At 33.9% G+C, this 17,149-nt stretch overlaps 1 protein-coding gene and 2 pseudogenes across 12 annotated transcripts; all 3 read left to right on the top strand.

The window, feature by feature from the left end:
* Nucleotides 1-493: 493 nt before the first annotated feature.
* Nucleotides 494-16,684, top strand: LOC143901469 (brefeldin A-inhibited guanine nucleotide-exchange protein 2 pseudogene; annotated as a pseudogene). Of its 3 annotated transcripts, none has more exons than XR_013258081.1 (8): nucleotides 494-1,066; nucleotides 13,267-13,865; nucleotides 13,939-14,613; nucleotides 14,734-14,955; nucleotides 15,066-15,318; nucleotides 15,419-15,628; nucleotides 15,709-16,098; nucleotides 16,167-16,684. The product of XR_013258081.1 is annotated as a brefeldin A-inhibited guanine nucleotide-exchange protein 2 pseudogene, transcript variant X2 (transcript). The 3 variants fall into 3 exon arrangements; XR_013258080.1 differs by lacking the exon at nucleotides 494-1,066 and adding an exon at nucleotides 11,277-12,872; XR_013258082.1 differs by lacking the exon at nucleotides 494-1,066 and adding an exon at nucleotides 12,925-13,129.
* Nucleotides 4,006-10,442, top strand: LOC143901465 (uncharacterized). 9 transcript variants are annotated; one of them, XM_077413820.1, is made up of 11 exons: nucleotides 4,006-4,543; nucleotides 4,609-4,755; nucleotides 4,843-5,087; nucleotides 5,181-5,276; nucleotides 5,460-5,943; nucleotides 6,028-6,154; nucleotides 8,081-8,868; nucleotides 8,983-9,042; nucleotides 9,271-9,431; nucleotides 9,761-9,863; nucleotides 10,149-10,442. In XM_077413820.1, the coding sequence occupies exons 1-5, from the start codon at nucleotides 4,512-4,514 to the stop codon at nucleotides 5,723-5,725; spliced, it is 786 nt and encodes a 261-aa protein (XP_077269946.1). In that variant the 5' UTR covers nucleotides 4,006-4,511; the 3' UTR covers nucleotides 5,726-5,943; nucleotides 6,028-6,154; nucleotides 8,081-8,868; nucleotides 8,983-9,042; nucleotides 9,271-9,431; nucleotides 9,761-9,863; nucleotides 10,149-10,442. The 9 variants fall into 9 exon arrangements, with proteins under 9 accessions (XP_077269946.1, XP_077269947.1, XP_077269948.1 ...); XM_077413821.1 differs by having other exon boundaries at nucleotides 5,460-5,808; XM_077413822.1 differs by lacking the exon at nucleotides 6,028-6,154 and having other exon boundaries at nucleotides 5,460-5,808; nucleotides 8,081-8,210; nucleotides 8,551-8,868.
* Nucleotides 15,760-16,205, top strand: LOC143901488 (GTPase-activating protein and VPS9 domain-containing protein 1 pseudogene; annotated as a pseudogene).
* Nucleotides 16,685-17,149: the final 465 nt, after the last annotated feature.

The raw sequence follows: 17,149 nt of genomic DNA on the forward strand, positions 1-17,149 counted from the left end.
AATTGGAATAATTTTCAAGAATAGTACTGAAATGGTAAAAATATTGAAATGCGGTAGTTAGAATAATTTCAAGAAAGAATACTGAAATGGTACATTTTGTAAAACGGTAGTTGGAATATTTTCAAGAAAATGTTACGAAACGGTTAAATTTGTAAACACGTAGTTAGAATAATTTTTAGGAATAGTACTGAAATGGTAAAATCTTAATATCGGTAGTTGGAATAATTTTCAAGAATAGTGCTGAAATGGTTAAATCTTAAAAACGGTAGTTAGAATAATTTTCAAGAATATTACTGAAATGAAAAAATTTTAAATACGGTAGTTAGAATATTTTGAAGAAAGAGTACTGAAATGGTACGAATTAAAAAATGCGGTATAGATAGAATAATTTCAAGAAAGAGTACTGAAATGATCAAATCTTAAAAACGGTAGTTAAAATATTTTGAAGAAAGAGTTCTGAAATGGTAAAATGTAAAAAACGGTACTTAGAATAATTTTCAAGAATAGTACTGAAATAATACAAATTGAAATGCGGTAATTGGAATAATTTTCAAGAATAGTACTGAAATAGTCAAAATAGAATTACGGTAGTTTGAATAATTTGAAGAAAGAGTACTGAAATGGTACATTTTGTAAAACGATAGTTGAAATATTTTCAAGAAAATGTTATGGAAACCTCGCGTAGAGCAAAAGGGCAAAAGCTGGCTTGATCTCGATGTTCAGTACGCATAGAGACTGCGAAAGCACGATCTCGGGGTACCCCGGAGTAGGTCGTCGGGGTAACCCAAAATGACCTGGAGACGCTTCGGCGACTTACACGTAGCTTGGAGACCCAGCTGGCACCGGACAGCGAGGCATTGACCGACCTCTGGAAGAAAATCGAACACACCGAGACCGAGCTGCGCGATTTGCGAAAGCAGTGCGAGGAGATCGTCGTGCGTACCATGGTGGCGGACGTACGTGCTGGGGTCTGGTGGGTCTGCTAGCCCGTGGTGGCCGTGTTGCCGTATAATACGTATAAGGCCGTATGACCCTAAAGCTACAGATGCTTCGCAGTACTCTCCCGGTAAGCCATGCCACAATCTCAGGAGAGAGCTCTCTGCGACTCGATAGATCATAAATCAAGATTCAAACTATTCATAAAAGTAATAATCAGTCTAGCTATTTTGACATTCAAATTACCAATCAAATATTCTATTGAAAAAGGTGCCACTAATTAATTCTTCAAAAGGCCATCAATCAAGATAGCTCTTTCATCATTATAAAAAGGACACGCCCAAAAAACGTGGTTAATATCCTGCAATTCCTCCCCACAAGAGCAACCGGGGGAATCAATCCAACCAAATTTAAATTTTGTGGTTCCAACATATGAATATCCCGTAATTAAACGAAACAGCCTACAAATCTCCGTACGATTACCTCTATACTTTAACAAAGATTTTAACTTAATATCTGAGAATTTTTCCATATAATACTTTCCCGTGCCTATATCGATATCATATAAAAATTGAGCATCCATTTCTTCATACATCTTTATATTATATGAGAGCGCGTCCTTAAACGAGATCTTATTACCAAGAAAAACTCCATTAGTAGCAGCCTCCCTAGCAGCTCTGTCAACCACTTTATTCCCTTGAATCCCTTTATGGGACGGACACTAGGAGAATTTAATATGTTTATTCTCACAAGCCGCCAATGACAATTTTATTTTTACCTCCTCCGATGTGTTCTCTATCATTTCTAAATGTGAAAAAATCTTTAAACTGAAAATAACTCCGATTTTGAAGCCACGTTTCTTGTAAACAAACGATGTCGTATTCTCTAATGAGGCTCGAAAGCTCCGGTTGCTTGTTAGAAGCACTTCTAATATTCCATTGCAAAACTTTAAGAGAGTTAGAGAACGTGATATAATTAATATAATCAAAAGAAATAAATCAATCGGCAAGTACCACCAACGAGCCATCAGTTATTATTATTATTAATAATCGCGGATTCGTTATTGAAAAGAATTCTCATATATTCTACAAGGGTTAGGTTTCTATCCCTCTCATTTGAATTCGAAACGTATATTTTCTTTAGATCTTCTATTATAATATCCGGACGGGGAAAAGTAATAGCAACATCCATACCGCTAGTGCTCCGAGTCTCTGCTGAAATTTCTAATTGATTCTCATTAGATACCTTCAGTGTTTCATCACGGGATGAATCCGTATCGGAGAGACTACTATGTGTAGATTTCCTATCTCTCCTTGAAGAGGGAATACCCACTCGAAAACAACGAGACGGAAGCCGTTCACGTTGTTCAGCCTCCGCCCCACCCACAAAAGATCCAAAACTCCAACCACGGAAAGCAGCAGATCTCAACAGTTTCTCCGCCTGATTACAGGAAGTAATCCTTTTTGAGGTGATCAAATTCCTGGCTCTAAATTGTGAAATATTGGCAAATGCCATAACAGTATTAACAAGTTTGTGTTTCAAAAATACCGGGCACGACACATCAGAAGAATAATGATCGCCCTTACAATTTATACAATTTACTACTACGTTCGATCTGTCACATGACTCTGATATATGGTTGCCTCCACAATATCCACAGGTCAGTTTACCTCTGCAAAAGGCAGCTGAATGGCCCCATTTAGAGCATTTAATACACCTTCGAACTCTGTTTACGAAGGGGTTGACTTTACACTTCACTTTATAAAAAAGGACTGATTCCGGCAACAAACTAGACATAAATGTAATTTTAATTGAAAAAGAATCCTTGAGCTCATTACCGTCTTTCTTATCACGGAATTTCAACCTCTCAATTGAATGTATACTGGTATTTTCATCCAAGAGCGTCAAGTTTTCTAATAATTTACTCTCAGAGAATGAAGGATCAATGCCTCTAATGGTTCCGGATCTGAATATCTTATAGTTAGGGATGTATGCTATACCCAAAAGGAGGGCAATATACCACTTGACTCAACTAATCCATTTGCTTCAGTATAACTGTTGAATTCAATACACACCACGTTTTTCCCCAACTTCCTAATAACTTTAATATTATTAAAGTTTTTACATAATGATTTCCCTATGCTCATTGGGTGTAAATTACCTATATTATATACCTCAGAGTCGCCCGACGCCAATGATTCAACATGTACTAAGAAAGGGGCTAAACTATGATTGTTATATCTATTGGCCTTCTGTGCCGCGATAAATTGTGTTCTTTTCGGAATTTCTATAGAATCCCCTTCAGAGGGTCTCACAGTTTTATTCAGAGGAGAAGAAGTATCCATGTCCGAATTATTCTTATTGGTGTCTTTGTTACGATTTGGCGAAATACGAGACAAAGTTCTATTCAATATAGAAGAGGAGGGATCCAAAAGGAGCTCCTCCGGATCCTTATCACATCTTTGCCTCTTTTCCTCTTTACCAGAGTTAGGTGACTTATCTTCAAAAGAGAGATTTTTCTTCTTAGTGTTCCTCGGCATATTAAGTTCTTATCAAGTTAACATAACCAAATTAATTACCCACACAGCATGATATATTTTTTGTGAATCATTTTTTGAAATATTTTAATAAAATATTTTAACAATCTTTCGTAAATATCTTAAAACATTTTAAAATATTTTAGGAAAATATTTTACAAAAATATTTTTTAAATGTTACGCAAATATTATAAGAAATATTTTTATTAGACTAGTATGAAATATTTCATGAAAAAGATTTAAAAATATTTTAAAAATGTATATAAAAATATTTTTAAAAATGTAGGAAAAATCTTTTACAAAATATTTCTGCTATATATGGCAAATATTTTATACATTTTTTTTTTTTTATCAATTACGATATCTTTTATAAAATAATTTAGAAATATTTCAAAAATTCTCCATTAAACATTTCTAGCAATACATAAAAAAAAATTTTTTTTTAATTTTACAACAAATATTTTGGAAATCTTTGAGTAATATTTGTGCATTTTGAACAAGTAAATTTTAAAAATTTTATACTTATTTGCCGTTTTTATATTCACTATATAGACATCACAGACGCGCGCTTTGCGCGCGCTATTTAGTTTTTTACTATTAACTTTTTGACAATTAACTGTCAAAATATGCAATGGGTGCGTTCAGCCGATACTCCGCTAGCCTAGCAATCGTGAGCAGTCGCTCGTTATTCCTCTCCTTTTAATCCATTGGGTCAAAGGAGAGGAAACGAGCGACTGCTCACGATTGGTAGGCTAGCGGAGTATCGGCTGAACGCAGCCAATGACAGCCGCTCACGAAGTTAGCGCACCAAGAGAAGAGACCAATCGGCATTGCGGAAAAAATGAGTTAACAATAAACTTGTAAACTTCGAGACTTTCGAGAATGATCGAGAGATGCGAGTATCGTATAAAGCATATCGTATGCAGCAGGCGAGGATCGAGGCATCGGCACAGTATAACCATACCCAGTAGCGACACTCAGCCGTCCGACCCGGAATAAAATTTTAGTGCGCATGTGCGAGTCCGTACATCTCACAACATGGTTGCGCCCAGTTGCGTCTCGAACCGTAGGTAACCTCAACCTCTACAGTTTTATGACATATTTTTTATTTGAATAAATTGTGTCTTTTTATTAGTGATAAGAAAATTCCGGGTGTGACGTGCTACATTAAAATGAAGTTAATGAAGAGAGGTGGATATAGTTGTGCCATGAAGAATTGTTCAAATATTTCTGGGTGTGAATCTGGTCCCAGTTTTTTTCGTTTTCCAAAAGACCCAGATAGGTAAAAATAATTTCCATTAGCGGATTTGTTAATTGAATTATATATCAAGTGTTTTTTCATTAATATTTTATACAAAACATCTTTCAGAGCAAAATTGTGGTTGGAAAAATGTGGTCGCGAAATTAACACGTCACCAGAAAATTTATATAAAAATTACAAAGTTTGTGGTGATCATTTTAAATCGTCGATGTTTTTAAACGATTTGAAAAACAGACTTCAACCACATGCAATCCCCGAACAAATGGAAAATGATAAATCTTTTGAATTATCAAGTGAAAACAACGCAACATTTAATTTGAGTGATGATTCTGAGGAAAATACAGTAATATCAGGTAAGCAGTTTTGAACTCTGTGTGTGTGTGTGTGTGTGTGTGTGTATGGTTGGAAATATCAAAAATTTTGTGAACATAATTACTATATTTCAGTTGAGTGTGATATCATTAAATCTAACTATGATAAGCAACAATTGGAATTATTTGAAACTGGCTTTTCAGACAAAGTTGAATGTCAGTCAATATTAGGTAATAATTTTAGTTCAATATAGAATTAACTAATGCTAGTAACATGAAATTTTTGTGAATTAGAAAATAAAATTGATGTATGGTTATTATAATTTATATATTCGTTTTTTCTTTGTAATGAATGGAATATAATCATTAATTTTTTAAGTTTCATAAGTGATGTAGTATTTTTAAATATTATAGTTAACGACCATCATGGGCAATATGAACATGAGCAAGTGGAATCAGTGTCACATCAGTATGCTCAAACAGAGCTACAATATTTGGATCAATATGCTCAAACAGAACCACAACAGTTGCATCAATATAGTCAAACAGAGCCAAAATTTTCTAATCATTCCCCGCGCAAAAGAATTTTGAGAGGCAGAATTGAAGCGTTACATCGAGAAATTCGAAAATTAAAACAACAATTAGAACGACAGAAAAATAAGATACAAACTTCAAAATAAGACAAAAAATGTCCTTGAATGAATATTGTGAAGCTACAGACGAATTTCTACCACCAGAGATTGCAAATTTTGTAAAAACTCAAGTACGTCTTAGTAGATATAAGTCAGCCAAAGGACGAAAATATTCGCTTCCATTTAAAAAGTTTTGTTTAGATATATTGTTTTCTGGGGGAGGCAGAATTTATAATTCTTTTGCACAAAAATTTATCCTTCCCAGTGTAAGAACCTTACAACGCATGATTGAACATTTGAAAATTACTCCAGGTTTGCATGATTTTGTTTTCGATGTTTTGAAAAAAAAGTTACAGGCTTCTTCGTCACCTCTCGAGAAGTATTGCATTTTATGCATTGATGAAGCATCAATTAAAGCAAATCTGTATTATAATATAAGTCAGGATGAAGTCATTGGATTTGAAGACTTGGGTGATGGTAAATCATATCTTCCAGCATGTAATGTTGCAGTTTTAATGATCAGAGGGATTTGCAACAATTGGAAACAACCTTTGGCTTACTTCTTTCTTCATTCTTCATTTTCTGCTAGGAAATTAACAACCATTATTCCTCAAGCAATTACAAAACTGCAAAATGCGGGGTTTATAGTAGTAGCGTTTGTTTCATACATGGGAGGGAATTTTAAATTAACCGCTAAATACTTAGGTGTGACAGAGAACAATCCATTTTTTTTTGTTAATAACGAGCGAATCTCACATCTTTTTGATTCACCTCATATAATTAAAGCTGTCAGGAATAATTTCCATGACAATATTATTGAGTATGACTCTAAACCTATATCTTGGAAGTGCGTTGATGATTTATTTCAACAAGATCAAACTAGGCAATTTCGACTTGCACCTAAACTCACTGATAAGCATATGAAATTTTCAAATTTTGATAAAATGAAAGTATATTTGGCTACACAAATTTTGAGTTTTACAGTGAGTAGTAGCTTGAGGAAAATGGTAATTTCTGGAGCTTTTAAACCTGCGGTTGCTCCAATTGCACTTAGAACAGCAGATTTTATCCAAAATATGAACGATTACTTTGATCTATTCAATTCATCTTCGGTTCAACATCCATCACAATTTAAACAAGCTTTTCGGGGAGCGCAATATCAATTAGAATTTCTTTCAAAAATTGAAGATTATTTATCCAAAATAACGATATTTAATAAAACTGGTGTTAATATTTCTAATAAAGTTCAAGTTTTCAAATGCATGAAACACAATATAAATTCTCTTCTTCAAATGTGGGAACATTTGCAAAATGTGTTTCCAGAAATGCAATTTCTATTATTACGCCGTTTTACTCAGGACTGTTTGGAACACTTTTTTTCGGCTATTCGAGGATTGAACGGCAATGTTATTAATCCTACCCCAGTTCAGTTTTTTTATTCATTCAGAAAAATTTTTTCTATGAAATATTGTACTGCTGAAACTGGAAATTGTGAAAGAGACAGTGCTGATATATTTGTAGCTATTACAAACTTTAGAGAGAAGAATTATATGGATGTTGAACCTAAGACAGATGACATTACACCAATACTTTTGGATGATCATGATTATCGTCAGATGGACGTAAACGAACAAGATGCGTTCCGATATATTTGTGGATACGTAATACGTAAATGTCTTCAAAAACATTCGTGTGAGATTTGTTCTCAATATGCACACTCGTACATCGACTTAAATGAAACTTCATATTACTGTTTCTTTAGGGCTTACAATTCTACTGAAGATAATCCTTTCGGAAATTTATCTATGCCGCACGATGATTTCGTAATATATCTTAAAACGTTGGAAAATTTATTTTTTTCTAAAATTGAGGAATTGATTGTACAAAAGCATATAATTCGTATCCTCATTACCATTTTTAAAGAAGTTGAATTTATTCATCCGTGTCAACATTTTCCGCATAATTATTTATTGAAATTATATGCTCGAGTTCGACTATTTTATACATTAAAATTTATTAATAAACGTTTCAAATCGCAATCCGGACACAGAAAAACTATAATTTTACGTCACGATTAGAATTTAATGTCTGTATTTTCCTTATAAATGCAAATTATTTAATATCTACTTTTATAAAAGTAAATGTGTTTTCGTTAATTAAATTTATTATTGAAGTTCGTTTATAATTTTATTGTTATAAAACTAAATGTGTTTGGCAACTTTGTGAATGTCAAAATGCATGTGTTACTTTCTGAAATAAATTTTTAATATTTCTGCTACTCCTTTTAACATTTCTGCTACTTTTTTTAACATTTTTACTATTTTTTATGTAAGTATTATACAGTAACAGCACATAATGATAGTGAATATTACATGTTTTCACTTATTCCAATTATTGTTTCAGTTGACATTGACATTTGGAGCACATTCTTTCTACTGAAGGATGTCCATGAGGAACAATTAATTAAAAAAAAATGGATATCTTAATATTTATATATTACTAAAATTTTCAGTAAAAATTATGAAATTTTAACGCAAGTATTCGGAATAAACATAAGTATTTTTTTAAATATTTTTATGCATTTTTTACTCAATGACAGAACAAATAAAAATATTAGCTTTTGCGCCCAATGATCTATATTCGCTTTTGAGCTCAATAATTATATATATTTTGTATACATTTTACAATTCTATTTACACAATAAGTTACGAAAAATTTTGAAATAAAATGATACAAAATACACAGAAGTATTATTTTCATTTCTTCTACTTCAAGAAATTCTTTGGATTATAATTAAAATTGCGCAAAAAATCTTTTTTGATTATATATACTCATATACATTTTTTAATTATATATGTACATTTCAATTGTAGCGCCGGTACATCTGACAATATGGCGACGTACCACGTGACTTGAGGACAACTACATCAAAGGTGCCGACACTCAGTGTCGCTACTGGGTATGGTTATACTGTGGCATCGGCGTTTAATAAAGGTTGTCCTTAAACTTGAAACTCGACCATCTTACAATAGTTGTCTTCGTGAGCATTAATTATGGCAAATATATTGCGCCCGTGGCTATAAAAGTGCTAAACAAAAAGATAGTACGGACACAGAAAGAAGAGATTCGGCGATTAGCTTCCGAGCCAATAAAAAAAAAAAAAAAATTGTCTGATTAATATTAAGTATATAGTAAGTATAAAATATATATACGTATATTATAGTTATATATATATATATATATATATATATATGTGTATTTTACATTTGTTTTAATTTTTATTAACCTAACCTCTTTTTATACAGGTTTAAAATTTATTGTTTGTGCTAAGCGAGTTTTTAATTCTGCGCTGTTCTCAAAATAAGGTAATAATTAAAATTATATTTTATCATATTTTCTTGTGTAATAAATCAGAATGCCAAGAGTACGGAAAGGGGAAATAGCTCAAAGTAAAAGGCAAATTTATCGTTTAGCAAAATCGTTGAAGAAAAATTGAAGATGGAAAGAAAATTTTTTAATGACGTAATTTTTTACTAACATATATATATATATATATATATATATATGTTCTATAAAATTCATTAATTTTGTAGGTATTATACATGAAAAGCAAAGGTGGTAAATACGTCTCACGACTTAATTTACAATATTTTATCCAGCATAATAACAAATTCTGCAGCCTCGAACTACAGCTTTTATGGACAAAAACATAAGAAATTTTTTTCTGATCTTGTTTTATGCAGTTGCGTTTATCGTAAGTTCTAAGTCAGATAAAGCAAGCTTTATAATACCTAAATGAATAATTGCTTAAATCAACCAAGTGATTGAATAGATCATTATTGTATTTTCTTAAATATATAAGGTTTTTAAGTTTTTAATGCAATAAAATAATAATTATATCTTTTAGTTTTTAAAACTTGAGAATTACACTATTGTAAAAGTAATAAAATATAGTGTTTTTTATCCTTTTTGCAGATTTCGTTTATTATAGGTATTCATCACTGGTTGGTTTGTGCTACTAGTATCACTATATAAATGTTACAACGTTTGTATTTATAACAATTATTATTTTCATGTATGTAGATGGTGTAAAACTACAATTTCCTGATGTTAGCGAGAAAGATATCAAACATAGCATTAAAAGATGGCTTGATAGTTCAAGGACAAGATTGCTTCGTGCTAAAACGTACGTAATTATGAACAACACTTTGTACTCTGTAAATATTATAACAGTAAATATTATAACTACCTTTTTTACGGGAAATCGAGTTTAAAGGAAAAATTCTTATATTTTAACTATTTCAACTGTTTATTAAAGGTATTTGCAATCTTTGTGTTTGTATAAATAATTTTTTATCCTCTAAAAAAAATCGTAACATTTTAGGTTGTTATAGTATTGTTCTAGAGGTGTTTACTTTATATACTAGTTATTTTATTTTTTAATATTTATCAAAATTGTCTAATTTTCCAGGCAAGCTTAAAAAAAAAAATATTTCAACCGATAGTACCATTTGACGAAAATGTAGATGATCCAGATGAAGTTTAAATTCAAGAAAGAATTTATAGGGTAAAGTGCCCAAATGCCATCCCCGCGCATAATTTCGTCCCCTGGTCTTTTGTGTGATAAGCAGTTTTCGAGTGATGCTAAAGGAGAAAAGTGGGTTAGATGCACTGGATGCTTCAAATGGTGCCATGTGTAAAAACGTAGTTTACAATAAAATATTAATACTGTATCAAAAATAAATATTGTATCATAAAAATGAAATTTTTTAAGTATACATTATTTTGTATCAAAATTACACGCTCATCTTTCTTTATAGCGTACATAATTGAACTGAACAGAATTGAACAGAAAAATATTGAAAAATCATTAAAAACCATATAAAGAAGTGGTTGATACAACCTATTTTTTGTATCGGCTGCTTTAACCACTCCTATGAACGGTTTTATGCGATTGCTCAATATTTTTTCGTTTAATTTTGTTTCGATTATTGTGTGCATAGACTTATATAGATAGCTAGACCGCACCCGCAGTAAGAGGCAGCATGGCAGCATTATTACGGTGCAGACATAGGCTGCGGTCCACTTGACGCTACAAATGCTTTGGAGCGTTCTTCTTCTCCTTCGATCTTTCTTCATTTGAAAGAAAAGAGAAGAGGAATAATGCTTCGAAGCATTTGTAGCGTCAAGTGGACCAGCCTAGTCTGCACCGTTATGCTGTCATGGTGCCTCTTACGGCAGGGGCCGGTCTATCTATATAAGTCTATGATTGTGTGCACTATAAAGAAATATTTTATGAAATATATTAAGAAATAATCATAAATCAAGAAACCTTTAGAAACATTTTAGAGATATTTCGTGAAATATTTCAAGAAACCTTTAGAAACGTTTTCAAAATATTTTCTGATATATTTTATTTAAAAATACTGAAATACTTGTAAATTACTTGAAATATTTGCGAAAGATTTTCAAAATATTTCAAGAAATATTTCAAAAGTATGTAATTCATAGACATATTTGTATTTCAAAAATATTTCATGACATATTTCTAAAATATTTCAAATCTCTTGCGATAAAAAATATTTCCTAAATAATTTAAAAATATTTCATGCTGTGTGGGTACTAAATAAGCAAAATGAGTAATCTAATATTAAACCAACAAGATACATATGTCAAGTAAATAATCAACTGAGATAATGTATCTATGTTATCTAAGAATAATTTTGTAATATTATTCATATAAATTAAGGGAAAATCACTAACTGAGCTGTATAAACGCTATATTTGCCGAAATTAAATGTAAGCCTAGGATCAAAACAAATCGTCAGACTCTCGTCCAGGAATCAGGCAGGGGAGAAAAACCACTCTCATTCAATTTAAATGCGAAAATAAATATACAACTCATAGAATTAAACACTTAATATTGTCAAATCTTAAATCATACTCCTAAATATATCACTCATAAGTACTATTAACTCTCGTCACGCGTGATCTTTTCACACTCACATACATGTACGAAAGCGTGAATCCTTCAATTTAAATGCAAAGATAAATATACAATTCAGAATTAAACATTTAATATTGCCAAATCTTTAATCTTACTCCTAAATGTATCACTCATAAGTACTATTAGCTCTCGTCACGCGTGATCTTTCCACACGCACATATATGTACAAAAGCGCGAATCATTCAATTTGAATGCAAAAATAAATATAAAACTCCTAGAATTAAACATTTAATATTACCAATTTAAATGTAAATCCGAATAACTAATTACTGAATACGCGAAATAAATAATAGAAGATGATATATCGAGAAAATAATCAACTAGGGCAAGTTGTACATACAAACGTTATATCTATCGAAATCATATATAAAACTCAAAGTAACTTATCATGTTCTCGTCCAAGGACCATCCATGGCAGTAAACAGAGAATAATAGGCAAGGGAAAATATTACTCACTCTCGTTACGCGTGATCTTCATATGCGAGAGCGTGAACGCCCGTGGCAACCGCGTGCCATGTGTATGTACTATGTACGTCACAATTCACAAATTTTAATATTATATTAAATCCTTAATCCTAATCTCTTAACACACACATATTGGTACCACAAATATTAAATCAGGGGTGAAACACATAAATATATAAACGAATTCAATAAATCCTTTAAACTAAAGTAAGAATATAAGCAATTCGAATGTAAAAATAATAATTGTAACTCATGAAAAACGATTCTTTAAAGATCTATCAAGCCCCGTGAGGGGACTCACCATCCTTTAATATGCAAAGTGGCTTATCTTTATGGCTAATTCGGAGTAACTTTATTCGATCCTCCGCATTCCATCCGTTTCTCCTTCCGCCAAGTTCCGTACTCCACTTTGGATTTCCTACTCCACTTTGAATCGCAGTACTCCGGTGATTCGGAGTATCTTTACGTCTATATAATTCCGTCACGGATTTCACACTCTATTCGTTTCTCCGCATTCCCTCACATTTCTTCTTCCGCCTTCCGCCAAGTACCGTACCAGAGAGAAACCTTAAAAAATACGCCGCACGTCCGATCCTCACGACGGCTCACGACGGAATCCTTAGGATTCGTATGTATTTGACCGGAAATGAATGTCCGGGAAAGAATCTACCATATGAAATCGTTTGTATTTCGTATGAAGACTTTTGAAGTGCAATTGAAAAGGTTTGTGAGTCATTCGTTTAATTGTAATTAATTAATTATTTTTACACTATGTATTTAGCCGAAATAGATAAATTAATACAAGTTTTTATGCGGAATCGTTTGTATTTTGTATGAAAAGTTATGAGGTGTGATTAAAAAGGTTTGTGAGTCACCCAGATAATTTTAATTAAATATTTATAAACTCGGTAATTAGCCGAAATATAGATTTTTAATTATTTATGTTAAAAGAAGAAGGCGCTCGCCTAGTGTTCCCGAAGGTCCGTCTGCAATCAGAATTAATATAAACGTTTTAAAAATTATTTTATAGTGAAATAAATAAATATACAGACTAATAAGCCTGTAATTATAAGCGATAGTTGCTAATTAAGTTTGTGACTAATATTCTGTCTTGCAGAGGACCTCCGTAACGAGATCAAAGATGTACCAGCTGTGCAGGGTAAAGAGGTTATCTCAAACGCCCTGCCACAGCCCAATTGAGCGACTCAAATGTCATTACCGCTGAGAAGTACTTCTTGCCATTTGAATCAGCATGTCAGAGCTAGTCACTACGGATTGTGGTGACACAGCACTGGACTGCCTGCAGAAGTTAATCGCATATAGCCATCTCACTGGCAATGTGCCTGATTCAACGGAGCCTAACAAGCTGCTGATTGTGCGCATTCTCGAGACAATCTGCGGTTGCTTCACCGGTCCACAGACCGATGAGCGTGTGCAGCTGCAGATTATTAAAGCTCTGCTGACTGTAATGACAAGCCAGCGGAGGTGTGGAGGTACACGAGAGTACGGTACTGTTAAACAATTTGTACTGTTTACAACGTTTACTTGGCGTCGCGCAACCTGGTGAATCAAACAACAGCCCGTGCGACTCTCACGCAGATGATCAACGTGATCTTCGCGCGAATGGAGACTCAGGCGGAGGAAGAGATCGTGAGGCTTGATGGGGAACATCAGCAGGAGGGTTCTGTCATAGCAAACGGCGAAACTGAAGCCAAGGTTAGTCCAGAGAATGCTCCTAGTAATGATAACATTGATTCTCAAACAATTGTCAAGAGTATTCTTGATGTAGTAAAATCTGTGGTGCCATTGGAAGAGGAAGTCAGTTTGGAAAACGGTAGTCCGGAGAACAACGGTGACGAGGCAGCCGCTGAGAATGACAACATGGTAACTGCAAAATTCACCCATGTGCTGCAAAATGATGCAGTCCTGGTGTTTCGCGCTCTCTGCAAGCTCTCTATGAAACCGCTGCCGGACGGCACTCCCGATCCAATATCGCACGAGCTCCGTTCCAAGATCTTGTCGCTTCAGTTACTTCTGGGAATCTTGCAGAATGCCGGTCCAATATTGCGCTCTAACGAGATGTTTGTTATCGCCATTAAACAGTACTTGTGTGTCGTGCTGTCGAAGAATGGCGTGTCTTTGGTGCCGGAAGTGTTTGAGCTGTCATTAGCGCTGTTCCTGGCGCTGCTCGCCCGTTTCAAGATGCACCTCAAGATGCAGATTGAGGTGTTCTTTAAGGAGATCTTTATGAACATCCTCGAGACCTGTAGCAGTTCTTTTGAGCACAAGTGGATGGTCATACATGAGCTTACGAGGATCTGTGCGGATGCCCAGAGCGTCGTCGACATCTACGTTAACTACGATTGCGATCTTAGCAGCGAATCTCTTCGAGAAGCTCGTCAATGATCTCTCTAAGATTGCTCAAGGTTGTCAAGCTCTGGAGCTAGGTGCATCGCCAAATCAGGTGCGTTATAAGAAAGAGGATGACAGGATAGGTGTATTATTTGGAACAGAGAATGTTCTTCGAAACAAGTTTTCCTGCAAGTTTTAGACAGTAATAAATTGTTTTTTTGATTAATTTCAGATACTACCGATGATATATTAACGAAATACAGAAGAAAGCGAAGCGCAGCTAGGCGATACAGCTTTGGTCGAAAGCAATCCCGTGCAAAAGAGGTGGAAGACGAAAGACTTTCAATCGATTCGAATAATGTAGAACTCTTATGCTTTTGCGGATGCTAAAAGAAAATTACGTATGGTACTTAGCACTGCTGACCTTCAACACATTCCATGGAATACTTCAGAGGTATTTATTGTATTATTTTTCAATCATGGCGTACAAAACAAAGTGTGATTTTTTTATGGATTACTTAATTACTTAATGTTTAAATATTCGCATATAACATTTTATTACAGAGACATTGTTAGTCGCAGAAAGAAAACGAACTGGTTGCGTTTTTACAACTACAATTGGCAGAAGCTATAAACCTGCAGAATAGAGCATTACTAGCTCATCTTCATGAAACTTTACGTTGCGTGCGTCTATTTAATGACGATGGATGTAGCTCTTCAAATCACTTCGAGAGGATTATCAAAAGCGATCTCCTTATATCGCATATTTAATCAGATGTCGTCAGGGATTGCTGTCGACATTAGCTCACTTAGATAGGTACTGTTTATATATAAATATCATCTTTGTATGTAACGTATAAGTAAATGTAAGATGTTTAAATGTAAGATGTTAACCGTTTAATAATAATATTTTTCAGATTATGCGTGCGAGTTAAGTGCGATCGGGATGCTATCAATAATCATCTTGTATCCGTTTGTGTGAGGGTATTTTTGGAAAAAAGAAGGCTTTTCTCCTGCGTTTCTGCGAAGAGTTTAAATGCTTACGTTAGCAGACGAGAAACAGGATCTCGTGGATAATTTTCTAGGGAAGGTCCACGTGGAAATGGATAACGATCCGATCTGGCAATGTACATAAATATAATTATTTATCTCGCAATTGATCTTAACGGAGTGCTCAGAGACGTCTGAACTTATTTCTTACTTTCAGCGGCGAGCGTCAACCAGTTAGATTTGGCGAGTCGTGGTGGAAAGAACCATCATGGCACGGGTATACCACAATAATGCGCTCTATCTAAATGAAGATGGAGATGTATATAGGGACCAGCTTTTTCACGGTCACATCAAAAAGTTGGCAAAGGTCGTAACTCATCCAAATCACAAGGACCTACACATTTTAAAAGTTCATCATTACGAATGCCACTGGTCATGGGCGCAGGCTGAATTGGCTGTGATATCGGCGTATAAGACTTCTAGGGATAAGTTGCAGTGTGTATTTCGTTGCGCGACTACCATCATGAATCTCCTCTCCATGGCGTCGGAAAGAGGCATACCTGCTGCCGACGATCTGACTCCCGTGCTGGTCTATGTCATAATCAAGGTATGCGATTGAAAATAGAATTGTGATTTTAGCAAGAAGAGTGATTGTTAACGTGTGCTTAATTTCAGACTAATCCGCCGTCGTTGTATCGACTGTTCAATATGTAGACAGCTTTTACGGGAATCGATTGGAGGGAGAGGAACAACATTGGTGGACGCAGTTCTGCGCCGCGATCGAGTTAAGACAATGGATTAACAGTTTCTCAAGAGTATCACGATAAATAAGATTAGATTCGATGCTGGTGATAATGTAGAAATGTATCATAATCATAATTTGACGATTTCATAAAGAAGAAGACCAATATCTTTGTGTAAAGCTAGCTGAACAGTTTTATGCTTTCAGTATCTTAATTAAAATTCTTAAATAGCCTCTTAAATAGTCTAACTGTTAGTTCTTTCGCACGTTATTATGTAACATTAGCAAAGACTGAATCAGATTATACGTAAAGTGTGGCTTTATCTTTATTTGTAACTCTATTGTACAATTTCACAGGACATCGAAAAAAAAGAAACGTTTAGATATTCTATAATTTATGTGTAAACAATAAAGAACTTATAGAGATTGATAACCATTTTAGCAGGATAAACTGTGTTGGCGTACTCTTTCTACATGCGTACCTTCCCCAAGAGCCGAGACTCAAACCAGATCCGTGAAAAATATCGCCACTTTCGTAGAGTTTTTGTACAGTTTTACTCTAGGAATATCGCGAGAAAAAGAAAGACTTCGGAGATTTGAATCGATCGACATAAAGAGAGAGCATAGTAAAGAAGCTAGCTTTCGAGAATTTGAACGCATAATACTTTGTTATAATACTATGAGCGAATTAGTTTACGTCACTCTGTCAAGTTTTAATATTAAATTACTAATAATATATCGATATCGGTAGTTTAATAATAATAATACATTAAAAAGCGCTCAATTTAAAAGTAAAGCAATCCTAATAAACGACTGTAAAAAAAATTCAAGGTGGAACGCAATGGACAATTCGGTTGCTCTGACATGCTAACTTAAATGGCAAGAAGTATGTACTTCTCAGCGGTAATGACATTTA

The sequence above is a fragment of the Temnothorax americanus genome, unplaced genomic scaffold, assembly GCF_048541705.1.
Source record: "Temnothorax americanus isolate GAGA-0224 unplaced genomic scaffold, ASM4854170v1 Scaffold34, whole genome shotgun sequence".
Taxonomy (NCBI): domain Eukaryota; kingdom Metazoa; phylum Arthropoda; class Insecta; order Hymenoptera; family Formicidae; genus Temnothorax; species Temnothorax americanus.

What these genes read in the sequence shown, in the direction of transcription:
- LOC143901465 (XM_077413815.1), top strand. Translation starts at nt 4,512, where the DNA reads ATGGTTGCGCCCAGTTGCGTCTCGAACCGTAG. An exon ending in GGAAAATACAGTAATATCAG is followed by an intron (nt 5,088 to 5,180) that starts GTAAGCAGTTTT and finishes ACTATATTTCAG; the next exon opens with TTGAGTGTGATATCATTAAA. An exon ending in TGAATGTCAGTCAATATTAG is followed by an intron (nt 5,277 to 5,459) that starts GTAATAATTTTA and finishes TAAATATTATAG; the next exon opens with TTAACGACCATCATGGGCAA.